At 37.9% G+C, this 16,311-nt stretch overlaps 2 protein-coding genes across 2 annotated transcripts; both read left to right on the forward strand.

Moving 5' to 3' along the window:
• Positions 1-50: 50 nt before the first annotated feature.
• On the forward strand, positions 51-10,802 carry LOC113719183 (probable inactive purple acid phosphatase 1). Its single transcript, XM_027244301.2, has 12 exons — positions 51-613; positions 719-810; positions 5,673-5,739; positions 5,846-5,968; positions 6,806-6,898; positions 7,185-7,314; positions 7,868-7,949; positions 8,296-8,428; positions 8,675-8,880; positions 8,973-9,098; positions 9,675-9,984; positions 10,276-10,802. The coding sequence occupies exons 1-12, from the start codon at positions 446-448 to the stop codon at positions 10,585-10,587; spliced, it is 1,842 nt and encodes a 613-aa protein (XP_027100102.1). The 5' UTR covers positions 51-445; the 3' UTR covers positions 10,588-10,802.
• Positions 10,803-11,092: 290 nt separating this feature from the next.
• On the forward strand, positions 11,093-16,226 carry LOC113719328 (probable inactive purple acid phosphatase 1). The gene is made up of 13 exons (XM_027244538.2): positions 11,093-11,291; positions 11,661-11,834; positions 12,065-12,156; positions 12,354-12,420; positions 12,525-12,647; positions 12,965-13,057; positions 13,367-13,496; positions 13,873-13,954; positions 14,103-14,235; positions 14,430-14,635; positions 14,723-14,848; positions 15,156-15,465; positions 15,679-16,226. Exons 2-13 carry the CDS (start codon positions 11,667-11,669, stop codon positions 15,982-15,984), a joined length of 1,836 nt encoding a protein of 611 aa, XP_027100339.1. The 5' UTR covers positions 11,093-11,291; positions 11,661-11,666; the 3' UTR covers positions 15,985-16,226.
• The last annotated feature ends 85 nt before the right edge of the window (positions 16,227-16,311 follow it).

A 16,311-nucleotide genomic window follows, 5' to 3' on the forward strand; every position in this document is an offset into this window, starting at 1 on the left:
CTAAAATCAGTAACGCCACTAAGTGCACTTGAGGATAAGGTCAGTTCGTTTCTTACGACTATCTATGTATCTGTTGTGAATCCCAATATACGATTATCTATTATTTTTCAATTTTCACTGTCAGTTAACTTCAAGTTGCAGTTCAGAATTTATTGCACTTGATATAGTCATTTCTTGAGCTGTGACTTGAGCTCGCTTGTTTCTTGCGAAGCCAACTAGAACATGAAAACTATTTGCCTAGCACTCCAACCTGCGTATAGAAGTTCTGGGTTCCTTAGGTTGCAGTTTCCTGTTTACTTAATGGATTAGTCTTCGTTTTTATTGGTCAATGGTAATCCCTTCTCGTAATTAAGCTGTGAACTTAAAGCTCTTAATTTTCAACCATTTGCAGTACAAAAGTACCTCTCACCATTTGATTTCAGTCATTATTTTAGCTTAGGCTGCCATGAGAATTTCCTTGACCTTGCTGGGAATTTTGGTGGCTCTGCTCAAACTTCAATGGGCGACGTCTCATGGGGTCCAACCACTTTCAACGATTGACATCAGTAGTGCTGTAATTGCTCTTGATGATGGAGCTTATATCAGAGCCACTCCATTAATTCTTGGTTTGAATGTAAGTTAATTTGAGGAACGAAAAAAAAATGCCTGAAATGCTTTGTCTTAGTTTGAGGAATGAAATCAAACTTTAGAATCACATGCAATTTCCTCGTTATCTCAGGGGCAGAACAAAGAATGGATTACTCTCGAGTATGGCATTAACAATCCGTCAATTGATGATTGGATTGGAGTCTTTTCTCCTGCCAATTTCAGGTATAAGAAGTTCGTTTATTGTTGGACTAACTTCAAGACTCCTCCTCCATAGCGCCTGTTCTTTCTCCAGTGCTACCCTGAAAACTTAGAAAAAGGGAGAGAAAATACTTTTCTTCATTTCTCTGGACTACACAATATACATATATATATATATACAAGTGTAACTACCTAATTAATATATGATACTTTAATCATATGATACCTAATTAATACATGATACTATAATCATATGATACCTAATTAATACATGATACTATAATCATATCTTTCCTAATATTTACACATATCTTCAACACTCCCCCTCAAGCTGGAGCATAGATGTTGCTCATGCCCAGCTTGTTACAAAGGTAATCAACTCGAACCCCATGTAGAGCCTTCGTAAAGAGATCTCTCAATTGTTCTCCAGTCCTTACAAATCCTGTAGAAATCAAGCCCTGCTGTATTTTCTCACGAACAAAATGACAATCTATTTCGATGTGTTTTGTTCGCTCATGAAATACGGGATTGGATGCAATATGAAGAGCTGCTTGGTTATCACACCACAATTTTGCAGGCATTGAGGTTTTGAGACCTACTTCAGTTAGAAGTTGATTTATCCACATGATTTCACATATCGATTGTGCCATAGCTCTATATTCTGACTCTGCACTCGATCGCGAGACAACATTCTGTTTCTTACTCTTCCATGAGACCAGGTTTCCTCCAACAAAGACGCAAAATCCAGTTGTGGATCTTCGATCTGCCTTGGATCCTGCCCAATCAGCATCTGAAAAACACTCAATCCTAGTATGACCATGATTTTTATACAGAATACCACGTCCAGGAGCTCCTTTTAAATAACACAAAATTTGTTCTACAGCTGCCCAATGATTAACAGTAGGATTAGACATATATTGACTAACAACACTAACTGAATACGCGATATCTGGACGAGTCACTGTAAGATAATTCAACTTTCCAACCAATCTTCTATACCTCCCAGGATCTTCTAACAATTCACCTTCTTTTGTGAGCTGCAAGTTAGGAATCATTGGGGTACTAGCTGGTTTAGCTCCCAATTTTCCCGTTTCAGATAGCAAGTCAAGAACATATTTTCTTTGGGACAGGAATATCCCCTTCCTACTCTTTGCTACCTCAATACCCAAAAAATACTTTAACAGTCCCAAATCCTTTGTCTGAAATTGACTATGGAGAAAAGTTTTAAGAGATGAAATACCTGCAGCATCATTTCCAGTGATAACAATATCATCCACATATACTACCAATAAAATAATACCAGCTTCAGACTGTTTGTAGAAAACAGAATGATCAGATTTGCTTTTCTGCATCCCAAACCTTTCAACTGCTTGACTAAATTTTCCAAACCAAGCACGAGGACTTTGTTTCAGTCCATACAAGGACTTCCGAAGACGACAAACCTTCCCAAACTCCCCCTGAGCAACAAACCCTGGTGGTTGCTCCATATAAACTTCCTCTTGGAGGTCTCCATGAAGAAAGGCATTCTTGATATCTAGTTGATGCAAAGGCCAATTATGAGTAGCTGCCATAGAAATGAATAACCTGACAGATGTTAACTTAGCAACAGGGGAAAAAGTGTCAGAATAATCCTCTCCATAGATTTGGGCATAGCCTTTGGCAACAAGGCGAGCTTTTAACCGAGCAACCGACCCATCAGGATTGAATTTAACTGCAAAAACCCACTTACTCCCAATAGCCTTCTTCCCTGCAGGTAAATTTACTAAGTTCCAAGTATCATTACCATCTAGAGCATTCATCTCCTCTATCATAGCATTGCGCCATCCGGGATGGGATAGGGCTTCATGAACAGTTTTAGGAAGGGAGATAGAATCAATAGATGTAATAAAGGAACAAGAAGAGGTGGGTAAATGATTATAAGATACACACGAAGATACAGGATAAGTGCATTGACGCTTACCTTTGCGAAGAGCAATAGGAAGATCATCACTTGAGACAGGATCTAGTAACGAAGGAACTGATTCAGGGCATGCATCAGGAGACTTTTGTCGTCGAGAATATACCTGAGTAATTGGAGGTTTAGCAGGGGAAGAACTTGAGGATGTGACAGTATAGATTAACAAATCATCATCATCCTCCTGACATGAATGAGATGAGGATGGGGTAAAAGGTGTATTTTCAAGAAAAGTAACATCAACTGACACAATATACCTGCCGAGACTAGGACAATAACATCTATATCCTTTTTGGACACGGGAATAACCCAGAAAAATACATTTCAATGATTTGGGGTCTAATTTAGTGACTTGGGGACGAGAGTCACGGACAAAACATGTACACCCAAAGATTTTAGGTTCGATGGGAAACAAAGGTCTATTTGGACAAAGAGTGTTATAAAGAGTCCCACCATTCAGAACAGATGAAGGCAGACGATTAATTAGAAAGCAAGCTGTGGACACTGCATCAGCCCAAAAATGTTTAGAAACATGCATTTGAAATGATAAGGCTCTTGCAGTTTCGAGCAAATGTCTATTCTTTCGTTCTGCAACCCCGTTTTGGGATGGTGTATCCACACAAGAGGTTTGATGAATAATGCCATTTTGCACCATATAAGATTGAAAAGGTGTGAATAAATATTCTTTGGCATTGTCACTTCGCAATATTTGTACAGAACGCTTAAATTGAGTCTTGACCTCAGCACAAAAAGCACAAAAATGAGAAAACAACTCTGACCGATTTTTCATTAAATATAACCAAGTCATACGAGAATGGTCATCAACAAAAGTAACAAAATACTTGAATCCAGTTTTAGAAATGACTGGACTAGATCCCCAGACATCTGAATGAACTAATGCAAAAGGAGCATCCGCTCGTTTATTGACTCTAGGACTCAAATTAAAACGATGATGTTTGGCAAACTGACAAGACTCACAATCTAATAAAGACAAACTCTGAAATTGTGGACAAAGTATCTTTAACAATGGGAGAGAAGGATGACCCAGCCTACAATGTGCTTCAAATGGAGTTACAATTCCAGAACAAGCTATAGACTTTGGTATCTGTGTGTCAAGAATGTAAAGACCTCCAGATTCATGCCCTTTACCAATAATCTGCTTCGTCGTAAGATCCTGAAACAAGCAATAGTCAGGAAAGAATTTGGCAGAACAATTGAGGGCACGAGTAAGTTTACTCACAGAAATTAGATTAAAAGACAACTCAGGCAAACTTAAGACAGATGACAATGAGATTAATGGAGTGGGGTTAACTGAGCCTGATCCAAGAACACGAGATTTTGACCCATCAGCTAAGGTAACTGTAGGTGCGGATGTGTGTGGCTTAAAGGTAGAAAATAGACTAGAATTACCTGTCATATGATCTGTGGCACCAGAATCAATTACCCATTTGGAGGACGAGGACACAAGGCATGTGTTTGGTTTACCTGACTCAGCGATGGCAGTTACGGGAGTAGATGAAAACTTTAATGATTCTTGATACTGAGAAAATTTAGCAAATTCATCTGCAGAGATCGTAACAGACTTTTCATGATTAATAGCATCATTGGTAGAAGCAATATGTGCGGATTGAGTTCTCTGGTTCCTGTACTGCAATTTCTTACAATCACGCTTCATATGGCCCGGCTTTTGACAATAGTAACACACAACCACTTCTGCATTCTGTCCCCGAGTGTCAATTCCTTTACCACCACCTTTGTATTGCTTCTTTCCAAGACCAACAAGAGCACTGCTGGACTGAACAGACTGGGTATTCTCTGTGCGAAGCACCCTACTAAACACATCTTGCAAGGATGAGATCTCAGGACTGAAAAGAATTTGAGATTTAGCAGCTTCAAATTCAGGTGAAAGACCAGCCAAAAAACTCATAATTGCCATCTGTTCCCGTTGAGTTTGCTGAACTTTCACATCAGAACTAAACGGTAACAACAGATTAAGCTCCTCATAAGTTTTTTTAAAATCCATAAAATAAGTCATGATGGACTTATCTTGTTTCTCTGCACGATAAAAGGCTTGACACACCTCATATATGCGAGAAATATTCCCTTTACCAGAATACAAAAATTCTAAATACTCCATTAACTCCTTAACAAATTCACAGTGATTAATTAAGCTAATTACCTCACTGTCAATAGAATTCCGTATTTGCAGGAACAATCTAGCATCTTCCCTTAGCCATGTCTGTCTTGAACCATCTTTTGGAGGATCATCAGTCAGATGATTGTCTTTATCAATGCTTCGCAAATAAAGACGAACTGTTTTGCTCCAATCAAGATAGTTAGAATTGTTGAGTTTGTGGTCCGTGATCTTAGACATCACAGGAACCACATCAGACGTAACGACAGATTTCGTTTCTGCCATGGGTTCAGAATTAACAGAATAAAAACAAAAAAGGACAGACCTGAACTCTTTAAAACAAGAGTGAAGAATAGAACACAGATGTGTCCTATACAGAACCAGATGAACCGAATGATGACTACTAAATTTTCCGGCAGCGGACAGAGACCCTAACCTTGATGGTAGGGCTCTGATACCATGAAAACTTAGAAAAAGGGAGAGAAAATACTTTTCTTCATTTCTCTGGACTACACAATATACATATATATATATACAAGTGTAACTACCTAATTAATATATGATACTTTAATCATATGATACCTAATTAATACATGATACTATAATCATATGATACCTAATTAATACATGATACTATAATCATATCTTTCCTAATATTTACACATATCTTCAACATACCCCAAATCTTGTGGATATAGTCAATTTAGAGATTCAAGTGGACTCTTGTTTACTATATGTATCTCGCACTTGATCTGAAGGAAATTAGCAAACTGAACTTTTTATGTGCATAATTTGCAGTGCTTCTATTTGCCTCCCTGACAATCCTAGAACTTTTCCACCTGTATTATGTACAGCACCAATAAAGGTTTGGTCTTCTGTTTTTGCTTGGAAGTTTTTTCTTATCTTTATAGACATGCTTTTAGCCCGGGGTTAGATCTGCTGTCAAAACTGATTTATCAGTTGCTATACAGTTTCAGTATGCCAATTACACAAATCCCAAGTACAAGAAAACAGGAAAAGGATCATTGAAGCTTCAGTTGATCAACCAGAGATCCGACTTCTCTTTTGCTCTATTTTCTGGTGGATTATTAAAAGTATGCCAGATTTTTCTTTCCCTTGACTTAATAAATGTAATTCTGACAATTTTTTCTATTTCTTATCTCTTCTATCAGATGTTTTCATCCCTGACCTGTATTTTTCCTCAAGGACATATGGGAAATATTCTTGATTCTTTGAGAAAATCGCATTTTTTCTTCTTCCTAGATATGATCTGCGTCCAAAAATTTCTATGTGCAAAAGTTGCAATGATAAGGAATATTGAGTGTATCTTATTTTTTAACCCAAGTAGATGAAATAGCACTCCCACTTGAATCTGATAATGAGTGGACTTTCTAAGGCAGTCACTCCTGGCCATAATTAAAACCAAGAGAAAGGCTAGTGCTGCGATAAGAAGAAGATTTTGGAACCTAGGCACCATAGTTATGACCTTTGATACTAAAATTCTGATTTCTTTTTTCATTCTGATGAAGGTACTATATCTACCATTTCTTTTGCTCTTCATGCAAATTGGTTGGAACTTGCTTCCAAATTAGAGTCTCTTTCACTCAACTAGTTTAATGTTCTCGTGTTTTAAGTAATAAATCTCTAAATCATCCATTTTTCCAAATTCTCATTTAAGGACCAGAAATGAAGGGTTTGTGATACAACGTTAGCAGGTATTGAAAGAGAGCTAGTGCATTTGTTTTATACCTTTTCTTTTTATTTTGATTTCCAGTAGATTTTTACTCTCTCTCTCTCTCTCTCTCTCTCTCTCTTGGTCTGCATGTGTGTTTGTATCAGTGCATCAATTCCCCTTATTTGATAAAAGTTTGCTTTGTTTCTTCTCTAATATCAGTTTCTATTTCGTTGCAATTTTCTCTTATTAATTACAGCCAAAGCTAGTTGCCATCTCAAATACAATCACCTTTGCAAATCCAAATGCTCCTGTCTACCCACGCTTAGCACAGGGAAAGCAATGGAATGAAGTAAGTCTACTTTTTTCTACAGTGGATGACACGCCTTCATGTTGGCTATTTGTGTCATCGAAAAAGGAAATGAAGTTGTAAAAGTAAAAATCAATCGAGAAAAGCATTTCAATGAATGACAGCCGACCTCTATCGTTTATTGCCTCCTGCACATGCCAAATCTTTGAGTCAGTTTTTGCTGGCAAATGCTTATTCTAGGACCAAAACGTCTGTTCATATTCATGACATCTTCTAACTAGCTAGCTAGCATATTTATGATATGCTTATGGTATGAAATGATGCTTAGATGACTGTGACATGGACAAGTGGTTATGGACTTGATGAAGCAGAACCTTTCGTAGAATGGGGTCTGCAAGGTGAAGAACAGAGAAGTTCTCTAGCAGTTACGTTGACTTTTGACCGTAACACCATGTGTGGTGCGTTACACACCTTCAAACTATTATGACCTATGTACTATATGGAAATAATCGTTCTTGATATTGACCAAACAAATGGTTTTAGTATATGTTCCCATGCCTGTTTTAGGACATATTTAACTTTAATCTGATCAAAATGTACAACAAACTCATGAGCACATGCATGACCAAAGCATTGCCAATAATTGGTTACTGCTATCTGCATGTACATTAAAATCTACAGCTCACTCATGCACTTATGTATGACGAAAGCATCAGTTAAAGTTTTTCTGGATCAACACCAATAGTAATCTGCAGACTGCAGCTGTCCAAGCTGTTGCAGAATTATAGCATGCATGCTGATCTTAAGTTAGCTTGAATTTTCCTTGAATAGCGTGATAGTGTTCTTACCATTCTATATTGATTTCAGGACTTCAACTTTTGTAACTGTCTATTTCTTCATCCTCAAACAATAATATTGTGCTTTACCAATAGGCAGCTAAATAGTCAACTTTTAGCACTCTGTCCCACTAAGTTTGCAGTGGATATTCATTGGTAATGTCAAATTCTGCAGGTGCTCCTGCCAGAACTGTTGGTTGGCGTGACCCTGGATTCATTCATACTAGTTTTCTGAAGGAGTTGTGGCCCAATTTAGTGTAGGTTATAGATTCTTATGAAAACAAAAAATTTGGTTCTTTGTCAAAATTTTTTCTTCTCTTTTGACTGCTTTAAATATCTGTTTCACAAGTGGATGGTACCTTTTGGTTCACTTGTTTAAATAAAAAAGTTGCTAACCTATTAACATGCATTAGTTCTCTTCTCCCTCTTTTACATTGATAACATCTCCTAGTTAAACTTCATGTAATTGAAAATTAATGTTATGGCTTGAATGCATCTGATCAAAGTTAACTTCGAGAGCCTTCAGAAAATATGAGAAAAAATGAACTATATGTTTTTTATGTTTCAATTACTTAACAGTGACCTCCTTATTCCTTCTTGCAGCTACACCTACAAGCTGGGGCATAGAATGTTCAATGGCACATATATCTGGAGTCAGATGTACCAATTTAGAGCATCACCTTATCCTGGGCAAAGTTCTCTCCAACGTGTTGTCATCTTTGGTGATATGGGAAAGGTTTGAAACTCTTGAAACAAGAATCTTTAAATCTTTTTCTTTATTATGTCATCAAGTATGTCTATTTTTTCTCAACCATATTTGTTTCTTTTCAAGGCATGTAAAAAGATTGTAATGCTTGCAATTTGGTTAATATCATATTATGTGCCTGTCAGCTTCGGTGTCAGCTTATCTCAAGCTTACGTATCTTTGTTTTCAGATATGACCTCCTTCAGTATCAAACTCTCCTCACTTTCTGCACTGCAGGATGAAGCTGATGGCTCTAATGAGTACAACGATTTTCAACCAGGATCTCTTAACACGACAAAGCAGCTTATTGAAGACTTGATGAACATTGATATAGTCTTCCACATTGGAGATATATGTTATGCCAATGGGTATCTCTCCCAGTGGGATCAATTTACTTCTCAGATTGAGCCAATTGCTTCAAGAGTACCTTACATGATTGCAAGGTATTTTCTGTTTAGTCCTAGAACTAGTTGAGCATGCTTTTGTTTTTCTTGTTTTCTTTTTCTGGGGTCATGCTAATGGTTTGTCTACACAGTGGAAATCACGAGCGCGACTGGCCTGGATCAGGTTCATTCTACGATACCATAGATTCAGGAGGAGAATGTGGTGTCTTGGCTCAGAACATGTTTTATTTTCCTGCTGAAAATAGAGCCAAGGTCTGGTAAGTGGATTGGTATATAGGATTTTCTTGAAATAAAATAACCATTCAGATCTTAGCAATTTCAATGCTGTTGGTGGTGTTTCATAATTGACGCTTTGCATGTCTACAGCGTTCACCGTTCTCTTCTTATCCATAAGGTTATGTAACTCCCCCCTCCCCACCCCCACCCCCAAAAAAAACCCCTCCTCCTCCCCCCCCCCCCCCCCCCCAACCAAAAAAAAGGCTAAAAAAGGAAATGACTCTGCTTGGTGTTTTGCAACACTTTGTCGGCTATGTGAAGTTGCCTACATCACATTAGTATCTCGCTTTAAAAAAAAAAAAGGCCACCTTCTACATCAGTTTTTAGCTTTAATGGCCTTGTTTAGTTGATTGCTTTTTAACTACGAAGTATCACATTTGAGTTTATCCTGGATATACACGTTTTCTCTCTTAGAATGTAGCATAAAGAATACAAAGAGTTATAGATCAGTAGAGTCCTCATCATACGTTTCATGTATTACGTAAACTTCTAAATACTCTGAAAAGCGGTAGGTGTCGCAGGATTGACACCAAACTGTTGCTTTATTATTTTGTCAGGTATTCTACCGACTATGGCATGTTCAGGTTTTGCATAGCAGACACAGAACACGATTGGAGAAAGGGAACAGAGCAATATAAATTCATTGAGCACTGCCTTTCCACTGTAGATAGACAGAAGCAGCCGTGGCTAGTTTTCCTGGCACATCGTGTTCTAGGCTATTCTTCATGTGCTTGGTATGCTAATGAAGGATCATTTGCAGAACCAATGGGAAGGGAGAGCCTTGAAAAACTTTGGCAGAAGTATAAAGTTGATATTGCCATCTTTGGTCATGTTCATAATTATGAAAGGACGTGTCCTGTTTACGAGGTACTCCTACTAAAAGAACGATGCTCTCACACATGCACATAGATGTTTTCGCCTTTTTTTTCTATAAAAACAACAAAAAGAAGAGATTTTGCTCGATTTGAGTCGTATAAAGAATCCCAAAGAGCAGAGTAGACTTCCAGTAATTGAGTCTCAATGGCAAGAGCAATATATAGGATCATTGATTAAGTTAGTTGTACTGCTACATGAAAAATAAATGGGCATCTGCTCTGATCTTTTTATTGGTTTGCCCTTGGAATAGTGCAATCTCTATCACTGCCTTCCTTCCAACAGAATGTTTGCACAAACAAGGAGAGGCACTCATACAAGGGTGCCTTGAACGGGACAATTCATGTGGTTGCGGGAGGAGCAGGAGCCAGCGTTACTGATTCTGAATTTTCTGGCATCCAGACTGCATGGAGTATTTTCAAGGACTTTGATCATGGATTTGTAAAATTGACTGCATTTGATCACTCAAATCTGTTGTTTGAGTACAAAAAAAGCAGAGATGGCAAAGTTTATGATTCCTTCAAGATCTCCCGCGATTACAGAGACATCTTGGCGTGCACGGTGGACAGCTGCCCGAGTACAACCCTGGCCACTTAGTCTCTGTAGATGGAAGTCGAAAGCAGGTTGAATTTGTTTATCATAAACATTCCTAGATTGGAGAATTCTTGTAGGAATTTCAATCCTGCGTTGTAATGCGTATGGAAGCAGTTACTGATAATGTATCAAAACAGCCATACTTACTGAGTTAGTCTGCGGAAATAATCATAATCATGATGTTAAATAAAATTGGAACAGGTCCCAAATTCCTAATAGACCCAACACAACTTATATTAATTGTTCTTTTTAAGTTTGTGGATTAATTTGCAAACATTGCACGGACTATTTATATATGTTGGTATTGATATATTGTTGTTAGAAATTAATTAAATTTCGAGTCCTTTATTGACAAAGTCCTGCATCATGAATCCAACCTCGAGGAGATAGACTCCCATAAAACGCTCAATATAAAGATTTTTTTGTGACTCTTGATAGAAAGAGCAATATTAATATAAATAAATCCCATAATGCATGGCTTTCTTGGATTAATCTAGATGTCGTTTTCAGAATTCAGACAAGGGACACTTTTGTTCGAATGTTCACTTGAAGATTCCCCGAGTTTCTTCACAATGCTAAAAAGTTAACAGTACACTGAACTGAAACTCTTATCACCTTATAATGCTCCTTCAACTTGAAACGTCACGGACTCCTAAGGATTGAGACTGACCCTTTTAGTAGACGCTTGAATAACCACCGCAGCCGAGGTCAGTTCTCAATCTTTTTAACATCTGTGTTTCTTTTGGAGTAAGTTCTTTCATGGATTGATTTAGTACGTTTTTCTTGTGAATCCCACCATCTGAATCTCCTCTGCCTTTGCACATTAGCTTCACAGCTCAGAATATAGTGCACTTAAATATGGATTTTTATGCGTGTGGGGGCAGAGAGTTTCCTATTTACTTCATGAATCACTCTTACTTTCATTGCTAAATTAGCAATTTTGCGATTGTGTGCAATCCCTTTTGGAAAGTAGTTAAGCTCCAGCAAGTTCCTTTGTTTGGATAGCTGATTAGAAGCTAGAAGTCGAGTATCATCATTTCGGACAATTTCCACATCAGTATTAGCTGTTGTTTTAGGGTACCATGCGAGTTCTTGTGACTTTCCTGGCAGTTTTCTCTGCTCTTCTCCGCTTTCCAGGGGTTAAATCTCATGGAGTTCAACCACTCTCGGCGATTGCCCTCCACAGAGCTGTAATTGATATTGATGATCAAGCTTATATTAGAGCCACCCCTTTGATTCTTGGAGTGAATGTAAGACTTGATTACATGACAACTATTCGTCTGCACTCTTTTCCTGTCTATTTGACAAAAAATACTTCTAAAAAGATACTAATTTTCTGCCAGAATTTATAGGCATCTTTGCTTGATTTTAACCTCTTTCTATAGTGATTTCTTATCTATAGCAGCTCTTATTTTCAATTTTGTTGCAAACGTCAAAAACTGCTACTCTTGACTCGCATGGAATTCCACCACTTTTCCAGGGGCAAAACAAAGAATGGGTCACTGTAGAGTATGGCATTCAAAATCCATCTGTTGATGATTGGATTGGAGTCTTTTCTCCTGCTGATTTCAGGTACAAGAAATTTGTTTAAATTTGAATTCCATTTCATGATTGGTCTTCTACTGGGCCCTTCATTTTTGTTCCCCAAAATATCTTGCACTTTTTTTGAGTAAAGTTCATCTGGAGATTTAGAGTTGAACTTGATTGTGCCTCTTACATTACACGAAGGTGATAAGCTAATTCAGCCAAAATTTTCATATAATTTTCAGTGCGTCTACCTGCCTCCCTGATAATCCTAAAACTGTTCCACCTCTGTTGTGTACAGCACCAATAAAGGTTTGTTCTTTTGCTGTTCTGGGTTGGAAATGTCCATGGCATGTGCGCATGCTTTTAGCTGAAGTGTCTTTGCTTTGAAACTAATTTTGTCTGTTGCAATGCAGTTCCAATATGCAAACTACTCCAACCCCAAGTACAGAACTACTGGAAAAGGAAGATTAAAGCTGCAGTTGATCAACCAGAGATCGGATTTTTCTTTTGCACTATTCACTAGTGGATTGTTATCAGTATGCTGGCATCTTCTTACCCTTGCCTACTAGTTCCTACCTTTGCTATAATGTATTTTTCTCTCATTATAGTTTCTTGAAGGACTCACTTCTCTTGGTTATCTGAAAAAATTTACATATCTTACTTCTTCTTATTGAATAATCTCTTGCCAAAACTTGGGACAATAAGTAGGCCAAAGTATGTTGATCTTATCTTTATGCCTTGACAGTTTATGCCATCTGATATTGGTTGGACTTTCTCTGTGGATGATCAGTTGTTTTGACTTTTCTCAGTAACGTTCTTTTGTTGCCTTGGAATTTTGTTCTATTGATTACAGCCGAAGCTGGTGGCCTTGTCAAATACAGTTACCTTTGCAAACCCAAATGCACCAGTCTATCCACGCTTAGCCCAAGGGAAGGAGTGGAATGAAGTAAGTTTACTTTGTTGTACAGTTGTGGATATGTCTTCAGGTTGCCTACTGTTGTCTGCCAAATGTAAATATGGGAAAACAATAACTTCTCATAATCGGGAATAATTTAGCAAGAAAGCAAAGGTAATCTCGACAATAATTTGTTATGTATTCGGGCGCCTGGCTTCCATTGTCTAGTTCCTTCTACGCATTCTAAATTTGCCCATTGACATTACTTGTTAAAAAACAATGGGTAAAAAGTCTCCTTATATTCATGACGTGTGGTCATCTTCAAATGTGCCGGTAATAAATGTATGAAATGATCTCCAGATGACTGTGACATGGACAAGCGGTTATGGACTGAATGAAGCAGAGCCTTTCCTCGAATGGGGTCTGAAAGGAGGAGAACAGAGACTTTCTCTAGCAGTGACATTGACATTTGATCGTAACACCATGTGTGGTGTGTTATATTCTGTCAAGTATTTGTACTTCACCTGCATTTTACGCATAATAGAAAACTTTGTTGCAATCAAACAAATATTTTTGCTGTATGTTTTTTACGTTCAACACGAATAACTTACATCTGTATGCAATCAATCTACACCAGTTTTAACTTCGACACAGCACAGAAAGTCACCACGGAGGAAGCATCACCACAGAATGCATGTAGCTATCAATCAATGTTAATTAAGATGAAAAAGTCATTTTTGGATTATAGGAATTGAACTTCTGAGCACTCTAGTTTTCGTCCTTGACTGATATTACTATGCTTTACAAATTGGCAGAACATGACAAGCTTTATGATGTACACTGATGTGCTATGACAAACTGTGCAGGAGCTCCAGCAAGAACTGTTGGGTGGCGTGACCCTGGATTTATTCATACAAGTTTCTTAAAGGAATTGTGGCCCAGCTCAGTGTACGTCATTAGAGAGTCTGCAAAAAAGAGATTAGACAAAAAAAGAGAGAGCATCACATGGTCTTACTGGATGCGTTGTTATCTAGGTATTGCTTACTATCAGGACATGACAAATAAAACTCATCATATCCGCTACTTGATTATGCAGCTACACGTATAAGTTGGGCCATAGATTGTTCAATGGCACATATATCTGGAGTCAGATGTACCATTTTAGAGCATCACCTTATCCTGGGCAAAATTCTCTACAACGTGTGGTCATTTTTGGTGACATGGGAAAGGTTTGAAAACTTTTGGATACAGATTAACATGTATACCTTTTTCTCTCACTCCATCAACGGATCTTTTTTTTTTTCCATAGTTGCATCAATGTGGAATATTTGTACTGTTTTTTAGTTTTGTCATCAAGAATCCATTTGCACTCAAAGGAGTCAATTATGTACTGAACCGACTATCTTCACTTATTGTGCTGCAGGGTGAAGCAGATGGCTCTAATGAATATAACAATCGTCAGCCTGGATCTCTTAATACAACCAAGCAGCTCGTAGAAAACTTGAATGACACTGATATAGTGTTCCACATTGGAGATATCTGTTATGCAAATGGATATCTTTCCCAGTGGGATCAGTTTACTTCTCAGATTGAACCTGTTGCTTCAAGAGTACCTTACATGATTGCAAGGTTTGTTTTGAATAGTCCAAGAACTAGTTGAGCATCTGCTTCTATTGTGCTTTTATTAGGTGTGGTGTTGATGATTTGTCTTAATAGTGGCAACCATGAGCGCGACTGGCCTGGAACAGGTTCATTCTACAACACCATGGATTCAGGAGGAGAATGTGGTATCTTGGCTCAGACTATGTTTTATGTTCCTACTGAGAACAGAGCTAAATTCTGGTATGCTGACAACATGTTTTGAATTTTCTTGAAACATCCATGAAAATCTTTCCATTACTTTGGTTAGTTCATTTGTTTGTGTTGCAAAATTGACAAGTTATATGGCAATCAAAAATCCATCTCCATCTACATGGTTTCAAGCTTTTGAGACAATTAAACTGCTGTATTAATAAATTCATAAAGAAACAAATAAGATGAAAACAAGTAGAAAATCCTCGCGATCTTTCTCACATGCAATCTAAGCATTTAATACTTGGAAAGGTGTGCCAAGAATGACATCAAAATGCGTGTCGTCTTGTTCTATCAGGTATTCCACAGACTATGGCATGTTCAGGTTCTGCATAGCTGACACAGAACATGATTGGAGAGAAGGAACGGAACAGCATAAATTCATTGAGCACTGCCTCGCATCTGTCGATAGACAGAAGCAGCCATGGCTAATCTTCCTCGCACATAGAGTTCTTGGCTATTCTTCATCTCCTGTGTATGCTTATGAAGGATCATTTGCAGAACCAATGGGAAGAGAGGGTCTTCAAAAACTCTGGCAGAAGTATAAAGTTGATATTGCCATATTTGGGCACGTTCATAATTATGAAAGGACCTGTCCAGTTTATGAGGTAGGTATTACAAACTTGACCTATCCTATAGGAGATGTCTATACTTTAGTCATCTAGCTGCATTTCGTGCATAACTTATTGAGAGACAGAATAAGGTTCTCCAGGTCAAGAATTGCTCTCTGGGTCTTTAATGCCTCAAGCAATTTATGAATTTTCAGTTAGTTTATCTTTGGACTAAAGACACTACATTCATGTCTTCCTGTCTGTCCACAGAATGTTTGTACAAGCAATGAGAAGCATTACTATCATGGCGCCTTAAAGGGGACAATACACGTGGTTGCAGGAGGAGCAGGAGCAAGCCTTGCTGAATTTTCTGCCATCCAAACTGCATGGAGTATTTTCAGAGATGTTGATCATGGATTTGTAAAATTGACTGCATTTGATCATTCAAATCTCTTGTTTGAGTACAAGAAAAGCAGAGATGGCAAAGTTTATGATTCATTCAGGATCTCCCGTGACTATAGGGACATCTTGGCCTGCACTGTGGATAGCTGCCCAGCTACAACCCTTGCAACTTGACTATTGGATGAAGGACTGCCATCTGCTAGACATTCAAGGCTCCTAATTAATGCTATATATGCTATGTTGAAATGAAGTAACTGATATATTTGTTGTGAGATGCGATAGACTAGTAGAAAGGCATTCCTCACATGTATGTCATACAACAGAAAAATAATCTTTCTTTTGTGTGAAAAAAATAAGCTATCACTAGCTTAACTTTGCCATCCACCAATAATAAAAAGAATTTGGTACTTCATATACTTTTTGAGACCCAGACCAATGCTCAGTTATTTTCTGCCGTAACACAAATAGACCCCAGTTCCCAAATTCTCTTAGTTGGGAAAA

This window comes from Coffea arabica, chromosome 11e, assembly GCF_036785885.1.
Source record: "Coffea arabica cultivar ET-39 chromosome 11e, Coffea Arabica ET-39 HiFi, whole genome shotgun sequence".
In the NCBI taxonomy this organism is placed as follows: Eukaryota; Viridiplantae; Streptophyta; class Magnoliopsida; order Gentianales; family Rubiaceae; genus Coffea; species Coffea arabica.